The 11,621-nt window shown below is 50.0% G+C and overlaps 1 protein-coding gene across 1 annotated transcript; it reads left to right on the forward strand.

Moving 5' to 3' along the window:
* Window positions 1–612: 612 nt before the first annotated feature.
* PTGES (prostaglandin E synthase) lies at window positions 613–10,905 on the forward strand. Its single transcript, XM_006892466.1, has 3 exons — window positions 613–741; window positions 3,733–3,815; window positions 10,656–10,905. The coding sequence occupies exons 1-3, from the start codon at window positions 613–615 to the stop codon at window positions 10,903–10,905; spliced, it is 462 nt and encodes a 153-aa protein (XP_006892528.1).
* Window positions 10,906–11,621: the final 716 nt, after the last annotated feature.

The raw sequence follows: 11,621 nt of genomic DNA on the forward strand, positions 1-11,621 counted from the left end.
AGAGCAGAGTTTAGGGCTGTTGTACATAGGGTCGCTATGAGTCGCAAGCGACTCGATGCCACATAACAACAACATTTCCTGATATAGTATTTGGTCTACTATTAGTGAATATGCGCGTTTGAGATGGCTAGGTTGGCACAGGATAGAACAGCATTTAGAGCTCTTGTACATAGGGTCGCTATGAGTCGCAAGGGGCTCGATGGCACATAACAACAATAACAACAATTTGTAAATTTGATATTCGGCTTCCCTCAGGGAACACATTTGAAAGAGATTATCTGCCAGGGAAGGAGGGGCCAGGGTCTGTGTCCGGGACATCCAAGCCTCTTGTTTCTCCCTGCGTGTGGGAACAGAAGTTGCTTCATCATCCGCCCATAATGAGGGGCGGGGGTGTGTGTGGGGGGTGCGGCCGGCGAGGAGGGGGCCGGCGAGGCCAGGCTGGAGTGGGCGGTGCTGCTCGCAGACAGGCCTCCTCAGCGCTCTCTCCGCCCCCTCCCTTCTCTCCCCACCCCCTCCTCACCTACATCAGGCGACGCGCTCGGGCCAGAGTCAGCAGTGAGCTCGTCGTGTGCTTCGTTCTCTCTCTGCTCGCTCTCCGGCTCGCTCTCCACGATGCTCGCCTCCGGCCTCTCCCAGATGCACGGCCAGGTGCTCCCCGCCTTCCTGCTCTGCAGCACACTGCTGGTCATCAAGATGTACGTGGTCGCGATCATCACCGGCCAAGTGCGGCTGCGGAAGAAGGTAAGGAAGCCATCTGGGGAAACTTGGCCCAAGGCTGGGAGTGGAAGCTAGGCAAGGCTACAGGTTCCTCTGAGTTGTTTCCCTCCGGTTCTTGATTTCTGCCCAGTCCCCTCTTTTAGTCTTTGCTGGTTTTAAGAGCCTTTTACCCACTGGCTGAGCCCTCAGGTGAGCTTCTGGCCCAGGAGCTCGCTCGCTGCATGCACTCAGGAAAAAAGCAGGTCCTGGAGGGTGGAGCTGGGGAACGTGACAGCACGAAGCTCTGATGTTTGGGTGGAGTGGGCACGGATGCAACAGGAGCTTGAGAAACCTGTAAGTGGAAATTCCCAGCTCTCTGGCAAGTGCGTTGTACGACCCACCGCGGGAAGGAATTTCCCCAACAGTCCCAGGCCCCCGAACTCCCAAGAAGTGTAAAGAATGGGGGCCCCAACGACAGTAAAGAGGCAGCGAGCAGAGGCAGAACCATCCGGGAGCAGGACGCAGGGTTCTGAGGAGACACCGCTGGGATGGGCCTCGGTCAACTGGGTTCACCTCTGAGAGGCTGCAGCCGGTCCCCTGCCTGTCCTGCAAGTGCAGGAAGGCCCAGGCTGTGGAGGCTGTGTGCCTGGGAATAATGGACCAGCCTCAATGGTATTTTAACAGAAGAATCTTATGACAGCGATGATCCTTCTGCCCCCTTTGTCCATTTCAAAGGCAGATGTAAGGCTGGCTCAGCTCTCCTGTTTGTAGAGGACGCTGGAGTGTGGGCGTCTGGGGCTCACCCCTGGCATATGTCCCAACAGTGCCCGGAACCCCACAGGTCTATCCTGAGGCAGTTGGCAAGCAGCAGGCTCACCTGGGTTAACTCAGGTCCTATCTGCGTGCAAGGCACAGAGCTGGGCAGTGTCTCCCCTGGGCCTGGGCACCTTGCCTTCCAGGTGAGGAACCTGGGCTCAGAGCAGAGGTCGCTGGATGAGTTCTGAGTAGCAGCTAATGGGAATTCCAGGAAGGGAGGAGGTGAACCCCAGGGAGGTCCTTTCTGCCTGACCAGCCAGGAAGTGACAGGAGGAAACCTCCTGTGGAGACCCCTGCTCTCAGTGTGGCTCCTTGTGTTCAGGAAGGACGTGGACTTACAGCACAATGGCTGGGGAGGACTTGATGCTCCTCCACCCACCACACTGACCTGGGGCAAGCGGGGTGTGTGTGTGTGTGTGTGTGTGTGTGTGTGTGTGTGTGTGTGTCAGATTCCTCACCTGTAAAATGGGGTAACACCACCTCCCTTCTAGACCAGTGGGAGAATTCAGTATCTGGCACAGAGCTGACACTGTGCCACGTTGCTGTTGTGCCAACCAGTTAGTGCTGACTCGTGTTGATCCCATGTAGCAGAGAAGTGCCCTGTTTTCTTGACTGGAATCTTTTACAGAGGAGACTTGGGTGTGTTATGTGTTGAGCTGTGAAGCAGTTTGAATTCACGAGCTATTCCACAAGAGGAAGTTTGGGCGTCTCCTGTAAACACTGGCAGCCTCAGAAACTCCTGGCGGGTGCCATGCATTGGACCAACTCAAGGCCAATGGCTGTGGCTATGGCAATCTTTATAGAAAGGCAATGTGGATTGTTTTTCCTGCCCAGCTCTTGGTTTGGTTTGAACCTCCAATTTTTCAGTTAGCAACTGATCACTTAACCACTGAGGAGATTGCCCCTCCTCCAGCGGTCTATCTGGTGGATTTGAACCGCACGCCTTCTAGATTGTAGCGCAGCTTCTTGCCACTAGGCCATCTCCCTACTAGAGATCTTTCTGTTTGTGCCTACGACATATTAATATTTTCAAGAACGGCAGGTCCCTTCTGGGGAGGGCACCTGCTGCTCTAGCCATCAGCACTGGGTAGTTCCTGGTGGAGCTGACTCTGGTATTTGAGTTCTCAGGGTGGCCAGCTTATTGGATTGGGTTTCTTAGAAGGCAGGTCTCATTGAATGCTGAGGAACTTTGCAACAGATCATGGCTCTTTGCTGGGCCCTCTGAGATGGTGTTTTCTTGATTCAAGGAGCTTTGGGTGTGTGAGGTCTTGACCTTCACTATTCAGGAAGGTTAACCCCAGGCTTCAGTTAGCCCCAGGCTTTGGTCACCTCTTGGGAAGGGCAGGGCGAGGCACACTGAACAGGATAAACCAGTGCTTGAGGGGCAGATGACAGATAGGATTTGGCCATTGCATTAAGCAACTTAGAAAAACCCTCTGCTGAGGTTCAGGCTCTGGGGCAGGCCTGGTGTGACTGGCTGTGCCCAGGTGCTGGCAGGCATGGCAGGGCAGGAGAGATGAGTGTGGGTGTTCGATGACCTCTGGGTGACCTTATGTCATAATAAAATCAATACTTATAAATAGACCAACGTCAATAAAATCAGTGTCTATTACCAGACATTGTATGAGGGCCTTCTCCAGTTCTCCCTTTCACCTGGTAGAAGAGCTTCACTTCATGCCCAGTTTACAGCAGAGAAAGTTAAGGCACTGAGACATTCAGAAAACCTGGAGCTGGTCAACGCAGAGATGGGGTTCAAGACTGGGATGGCTGAGGTCTTCTCCTACACTTACTCAAAATCCTTAGTGTTGCCCAAATCACTGACCCCGTAGGGTCATCTTGGGCCTCCTTCATGATCTGTCTCAAATCCAGCTACACTGGCTTTGTAAATCACCAGACATGTCCCCACTGCCTTCCCATGTTTGACTCCTGCCCTTAGGATGCTGCTGCTTCAATCCTTTGTCTACACAGCTTTCAAGCCTCACTATCAATGTTGCTGCCTCAGAGAAGCCTCCTCTGATCTCTATGCAACTAGGTTCTCCCGGAACAATCCTGTCCTCTCCACCTGTCCATAGAGGTGCTGTAGAAGCTTGTGGATGCTGGTTGAATGGAAGCGTGTGTGACTCACCAGTTTGCCACAGTAAACGTTGTCCAGACACAGCTCTGACCGGGCGACTGTGCTTGCGATCTCATGAATAGTAATGCCCAGCTGATTCATTTCAGGCCTTTGCTAACCCCGAAGATGCCCTTCGACGTGGAGGCCTCCAGTACCATAGGACCGACCCCGACGTGGAGCGCTGCCTCAGGCAAGTACCACTGGGCTGTGGCCTGGCCACGACCTGTCCCTTCAGACTAATTCTACATTCCTCACCCCCTCACACTATGCTGATTTAATTTCTGATTACTAAGTGCTCATGCACAGAATGACAGGAAAGGAAGTTCATTGTGAAGTCTTCCTCTTTCCTACCCCACTTCCAGGGACTACCTCATTCTTCTACCAACCCCTGTGCACCTTTCCGGAGAGGAGTCTGCTCACACATACATGATCACTCTGTACTGTTTTTCCCACGTCATAGAGATTGCTTATCAGCTCAGAGGAGCTCCCTTCATTTCATCAGTGCTGTGCTATTTGTGGATTACTCCACTGAATGGGTGAACTGGGCTTTTCAGTTCCCCTCTGAAGGGCATTTAGGTCTTTCTAGTCTTTCTCTGGAGTCCCTGAGAGGAGCAAATGGTTAACACGGTTAGCTGTTAAATGGAAGGTTGTGCATTTGAGTCCACCCACAAGTACTTTAGGAGAAAGGGCTGAGTATCTGCTCCTCAGAAATCAGCCACTGAACAGCCGATGGAGCAGAGCTGTGACGCCTGTGAGGTCCCCGTGAGTCCGACTCAGCCACACTTAGCCAGCCTTCCTTTCACGCACAGAGCTGCAGCTAAACTTTTAGCATTTGCCTTTGTGTGTTGCAGGATTCAATCAAGCAACATGAATATTGGGGCACAAATCTACATTCTCCCAACTGGTGTGTGGGTATGTGAGACCCACTCTCCATCCAACCCCTGCAGCTCCCCGTATCGTCACACTCTGAATGTGACTTATCCCTGCCAGTGTGATGGGTGGAAAATTACACTAGCTTATTGCCTTTTTTATTTTGAAAATATGTTTGAGTATGACTGAACATCTTTTATGCTTAACACAGCCCAGTCAATAAGAGATTCCCCTCCCCATTATAAAAATCAGAAATACTCAGACAGTTTGGATAACATTGAAACTACATATAGAAGAAAAGAACCATTCACAATCCAGATTACCCTTTGCTTTTTGATCTAGCCTATTTTCTTCTCTGTGTTAGAATAGTTTTCATAAGATTAGACATTGACTATGCAGTTGGAGGCTCTGAATTTTTTAGTTGACATTTTATGAGCACATTTCATGCCAGTATTAAAAGAGCAATGCTTTAAAAGTAGCTTGGTGAAATTCCATCAAGGAGAGAGCAGGGTGCCTGGCAGGTCATAGTTCTCAATACTTGTCACAAATCATCATTTAAATATAAATAGAATTTTTTTCTGAGTTTTTCTTATGATTTTCTTGGCCATTGGAAATATACATATTTTTGGTCTGGAATGTAGGGAGTGAAATTCTTATGCTCTCATGGAGCCACTTGTAATAGAAACACTGTCATCTGACTAGATAGTCAGAACAAGCTGATAGCTAATTCCCCAGCAGGTTTTCAGAGATTAATTGCGTGGGGAGAGACTGCTTCTCTTTCTCCCTCAAAGCAGCTGGTGGACTCGAACTGCACACTGCTAGGTTGAAAGAGCAATTCCTTACCACTAGGCCAGTGGTTGAGCTTTGGCCTAGTGGCAAGAAGCTACACTGCAATCCTGAAGGCACGCTGTTCAAGGCCACTTGCTGCTCTGTGGGGGAAGGATGGGCATTCTCCTGTGTGATTAACTGACTCTGAAAACCCGACAGAGGTTAAGCTGTGGAATCAGTCTGTTCCAACTTGATGGTGCACAATGACAACAGGATTATGGATAGGGAACTCTGGTGGCCAAGAGGTAAGAAGCTGCACTCCCCAAAGGCACACAGTTCAAAGCCTTCTGTTTTACTGCCTCTGAAACACGCTGGCGGGATCAGCTGTGGGACAGTTCCAGCTCGACAGTACACACCAACAGGCCAGTGGGTATTACACAGTCCCTCTTATGATATTCATTCATTTACTCATGAGTCTTTCCCATATATCCCTTAGTCTACCCCTCATCTTGGCCCACATGACTCGGTAGCAGAGACCCATGATAGGCAGTGAGGGGGCAGGATGCTGGGCTGTGGCCAGCTCAGAGCAGCTCATATGCACCCCCAAGAGGATGTGTTTTGACATCTCCCAGGTTGCAGGGGTTCCATTTAGTCATGCTTGTCAGTGGTAGATGAGGCCCCTGGGTATACTTGGTTTACTAGCTGTACCCACGCCTGTGAGAGAACAGGCTGGGGGACTGCTGATAACATGTTCAGGCATCCAATACATTTCCTTCTGTCTGATTAAAACGACCATCAGCTTCAGTTGTTGGTAGCTGTTGCTGAGTCTGCTCCCAGCTCATAGAGACTCACCATATGATGTCATGGAGAGCTGTATATGAGAACATAGAGATCCATATACAGTGAGATCATAGATCTCTATGTAATGAGATAGTAGAGACCTCACACAGTGAAATCATAGACCCCGTATACAATGAGATCATTGTTGTTGAGTTGTTAGGTGCCTTCGTGTCAAATATGACTCATAGCGACCCTATGAACAGATCTGAACCCTGTTCTATCCTGCACCATCCTCTCACTTCCTGACACATTAGAGCCCACTGTGGCAGTCACTGTCAATTCACCTAGTTGAGGGTCTTCCTCTCCTTCACCGACCCTCCACCCTTCCCAGCATCATATCCTTCTCTAAGGAATAGCTCCTGGAAGCATGCCCTAAGTATGTGAGGTGAAGCCTCATCATTCTTGCCTCCAAAGAGCACTCCTGCTGCACCAAGGCATATCTTTTTGTTCTCTTGGCCGTCTATGGGATGTTCAGTGCTCTTCTCCCACACCATAGTTCATAGGTGTCAATTCTTCTGTCATCCTTATGCATTGTCCAGCTCTCAGATGCATAACAAGTGATTGGAAAGGCCGTGGCCTGAATCAGACGTACCTTAGTCCACAAACTGACATTACTCCTCAGTCATTTGGAGGTGATTAATGACATCATAAACAATGAGATAATCCAGCATCTCAAAATTACTTTGGAGCCTGATTTTCAATTATGTTGATTGCCAGACCTTTATTCCTAGTAAAAACAAAGAAAATCAAAACCTCCAAACCCATTACTGTGTCCAGGTGGTTGCCGCTCATAACCCTATGTGTTAGCAGAGCAGACATGCTCCACTGACTGTTCATGCAATCTTTACAGAGTAGTTTGCCAGGCCTTTCTTCCGTTGTGCCTCTGGGTTGGCTCAAGCCTCCAACCTTTAAATTAGTTGCAAACTGTTTGTGCTACCAGCACTGCTTCAATCATTTACATTCAAGGAATCACCTTTTCAGTGCCTCTTATAATGCTTGCTATATAACACGTGAGTACTGTTCAGTGAGTATTAGGCCTACTTTGTAGGTGCTGTCAGATTTGGGGGGCCCAAGGATCCTAGGGGTGGTTCTTCTGACTTCCCAGTACATCCTGGAAGCCTGAGAACATTAAACTTTGGATGTCCATCTGCACTTGCTGCTGGACTAGCTGGAACTTGAGAGATTCTTGGAAGCAAAAAATGAGTTAAATATTAAGTGTTTATAGTCCACAGAATCATTTTTCTGTTCAGTAAAACACTTAAGTTAAGTTATTAGTTCTTAAAGTTGTAATTCGGCCTTTCAGCTTAGTATGTTACCCAGGGTTAGAGGAAGCCAGGTACCAGGACTAAAGGAGAAAGGGAAATGCCAGCTGCCCCCCTTTTCACGGCACCTAGTCATGTCTCCTGGTAATATACCTGCTGACCAAATTCTGAAGCTGGGAGTTTAAAAAATCAGTGAGGTAGCAAACATTCAGCCCTCTTGTTAGAATGTTTCTGATTACTTGGAATGGGGGGAAGTTAACCAGTTTGCTAGGAGATTGGATCTTGAGATGTCAGCACTAGAAGTTCCTCAGATAATGCACATTTGTTTTGCCTATGATGTCGTTGCCCAGAGGGGGAAGGAGACTTGCTTGAGGTCATAGATGAGATTCATGCATAGCAACAACCCTCTGAAGATCATGTTCACTGAGGATAAAGCACCAAGGTCACATATCTAATCCCCAGACAAGCTGAGACTCTCAGCACAAATTCCATTTTATGCTATTTTATACCTGTCCTTAAAACTATACGGCCCCTGTTATATCCAACCTGAATTCAGTGTGCAAGGCTGAGCTTCAGAGGTGGACATATGGGGAGGGGGTGACTGAGTCAAGCTGCCTGGGGGTACCTTGAAATCTCCCCACCCTGCTACTGTCACAGGATGCAGTAAAACACCGCCAATGTTGCAATGTCTGTTGTGGGTGAGTGACAGTGCAGGAGGCTATGCAAGTCTAGTCTAGCGGGAATTTTCTTTGGGTGACTTTTGCCATTAAAAAAGCAGTTATTGTTGGAATGACATGTCTCGCCCAGTTGTCTTCCTGGTACATGACTCTTTGTTCAGCTTGCTTCAGCTCCTGGGGGTGAAGGGATGTATTTTCTTTTATCTCTGGTTTCCCCATTACTGGCACCTCTTGTGGCTTCATGGGAGCCTCATTGTGGTTTGGGACAAGAGCAGAGGAACAAGAGGCCATGGTATGGCTAGCCCGCCCTCCTGCCCTGGTGACCTCTGAGTCACTGTCAGGAGGCAGGGATCATACCTGTGACGGTTTACTTCAGGGACAGTGTACCCCAAATCTGTTTCACACATCCTTCCATCAGCCTGTATCTCCCCAACTTTTGGAGTCTGGCCATGTTTGTTCTACTTGTATTATTATTGAACAGTTGTTTTTAAAACAGACTCCTTCTTAGAACATACACTTGCATTAAAGAAAATGGCCTAAAGGAATTTCATATGAAAATTTGACTGAAATTTCATTGAATGTTCCAGTGTGAATATTTAGGTAGCTGCTAAAACCATGCTGTGGGTCATCTGCGGTGGGTGGACCCCGCTTGGGGTTATCCTTCTATTGCTGCTTTACGAATGACTGCTGGCTTCATTAGAAAGTGCTTTTCCAAGGGATTGTCTCTCCCTCAGTTTAGGAGGAATGTTGGTGTTCCTGGAGCGCTGTGGCATAGTCTGTAGGGAGTTGTGCTGCTAACCCAAGGGTGGCGCCTCCTGGTGGTTCAAATCCAGAATGACAGCAGTCTCCTCCTGTGTGATTTACAGCCTCTGAAAACCCACTGTGAGTTGATTCCCACTTAACAGCAATGAGTTTGGTGATTTTTGGGAATCGCTTTTGGCCTTATCCCACGTTGTCCTCCACACAGGGAGGTGAGGGCCTCCCTTAGTGGAGGACCTGGAATGGCCCCCTGGGCTCATCGCCTCCCCTCTGCCTGGTGATCCTTGCCTCTGGGTCCGGCGAGGGCCGCCTGTCTCTGGTGTAGGCAGGCAGGAAGGTGGCCTCACACTGCTGCAGAGCTGCTTTCCCCATGGCTGGATCCCAAGGCCTGGCTGCAGAAGGGAAAAGGAGGCCGATCCTGGCCCCAGAATGTGGACGTACAAGCATCCTGCCTGATCTAGCTTGGCCTGAGAAAGATCTAGGCCCTGCTGGGTCTGTAGGGGATGTTCTAGATCTTGGCTCACTTCTTGAGTATCACGTATCAGCCACATAGGCCCCTTCTGTGTTCCCCTCATGCACATGCTGGTCCCAATCCCTGGAAAGTGCTACTTTCTCTCGTGGTCAGCTCCTCCTCGACTGCTCATATTCTCATATCCTGCCCATTCTCAGGGCCTGTCATTCACTCTCATGCGGTGGAGTTGCCAGCTGCCCCAGGCTCCTGTACCTGGCCTGCTGCTTTATGTAATGTTGGGAGCAAGGTTTGGCCTGTGCTGAGACTCTCCTTGTGAGCAGGTGGAAAGAGGCAGAGCAGCCACGCAGTGACTGGGCCTAGGGAGTGGAATCTGCTCTGGCAAGATGCATTTCAGCCCATGAGACCTAGAGAAGGGGTGCTGATTCCTCAAGCCTTCTAAATATGGCCTGTCCTTGGGGCAGGCCACGGCCTTGTGCACTGGGATCCTGTTCATTTGGCCTTCCAGCATGGCCACTTGCTAATTTATGGGGCTCCACTTTCCCACCCTCAGTAAGGGAAGCCAGCCATTAGGAGAGGTTATGGAAAATGTGAACCAGAGTTGAAGCGGCAGCTGCGGCAGCGGCTGTGGCTGCGTTTGGTCATTTATTTACAGTAAGTTTATTCACCAGCTTCTGCATCCGCACCCCACGTACTCACATTTAATTATTTTAAAACAGAAAAAGAGGGTAGCAGGAAGTAGGGAAGTTTGTTAGGATCTGGCCACTGGTCACCTCCAGTAGGTAGACACTGTCCTTGTTTTCTTTGAAGCAGTACAGGGAGCAGGGGTGAGGATTTAGCGGCAGAACCAGTCATTTCAAATGCTTCCTCGTAGGCTCCAGCCCATTCTGCCCCAGAAAGACCCAAATTAAAATGAAACCAACGAACTAGCTGCCGTTGGGTAAATCCTAACTCCCAGCGACCCCGTGTGCTGCAGACAGAACTGTGGTCTGTGGAGTTTTCCTGGCTGAGACCTTTTTTGAAAGTGATTGCCAGGCCTTTCTTCCAAGTCACCTCTGTATGATTGTGAAGCACAAAATGTCAGTAGAGGAACACTTAGCTGCTTGGGACACTGTAGAGAGCTACATTTGGAAGAGGGCAGCCTCAGGCCTGACTCAGAGGCTCAGCCCTGGTCACGAGTAGCAGATGCTAGAGTCAAACCTGTGTTCGAATCCCAGCTGCCCCTCCCATATCCCATCCTGGCCTTGCGTGGAGTTGAGGGTCTGGCACCCTGAAATCCTTAGTGGTGTGGGCCTCTCTCAGGGCAGAGACCTCAGCTTTCACAGTAGAAGGGTCCATGGCCCCAAAGCTAACCCCTGACTAACCATGCCCCTTTGTCTTTGCAGGGCCCACCGGAATGACATGGAGACCATCTACCCCTTCCTGTTCCTGGGCCTTGTCTACTCCTTCATGGGCCCCAGCCCCTTCGTTGCCCATATACACTTCCTCTTGGTCTTCGTGGGCCGCATACTTCACACTGTGGCCTACCTGGGGAAGCTGCGGGCTCCCACCCGCTCCTTGTCCTACACCCTGGCCCAGCTGCCCTGCTTCTCCATGGCCCTGCAGATCATCTGGGAAGTGGCCCACCACCTGTGACCAGCAACACACACCTTCTGAGCCCCTGGACTGTGGCCGAGAGCCGCCATCGCTGTACCTGGAGGACTTGATATTCCTTCAAGATTGTGGTTCCCTGGAAACCTGAGCACACAAGACACCTGAGGCTGGCAGGCCTGCATGTGTGCACACACGTGCAAGAGGGTGTGTGTCTCAGCACCTCCAGTTCCTGCATGATGGGCCCAGCTGGAACCATTTAGAGAGGGCTTATCAAGATAGAACATAAATTCAAATAAAGACTCTTTTGTTCTCTTATAAGACTTTGAAGCATATCACTCCCTCTCTCTCCTTGAGGAGTTGAAGAGTGGGGGGGGGAATCAAGATTTCCAAACTTAATGATCATCCGAGTCCAACCACCTGAACTTTTAGCTGAGACACTGTAGTGGGGGCAGGGAGGGACTCCCCAACTTAATCCCAACAATGTCCAGGCCTGGGGACCCCTGGAACAGTCCCATCTAATGTGGCCCAGGAATGGAGAGGTTGGGTTTTGTGATTTAGTGCACAGCGACCGTAGGTGTGTCTTCCCTGTTGACACTGCCCTCGCCAGTATCTCTGGATTCTTTGCTGATCCTTTCCAAACACGGGCAGGAATGAGAGGGCCCTCAGGGTGAGGCCCCAGTTGCAGATGGGAGGGTTAGCCTCTTCTGGACTTTGAATGACCAGCTGCTGTAAGGGATGTTCAGGCTCCTTCAGGATCC

This window comes from Elephantulus edwardii, unplaced genomic scaffold, assembly GCF_000299155.1.
Source record: "Elephantulus edwardii isolate Elephantulus edwardi_28Jun2011 unplaced genomic scaffold, EleEdw1.0 scaffold00116, whole genome shotgun sequence".
NCBI classification, from domain to species: Eukaryota; Metazoa; Chordata; class Mammalia; order Macroscelidea; family Macroscelididae; genus Elephantulus; species Elephantulus edwardii.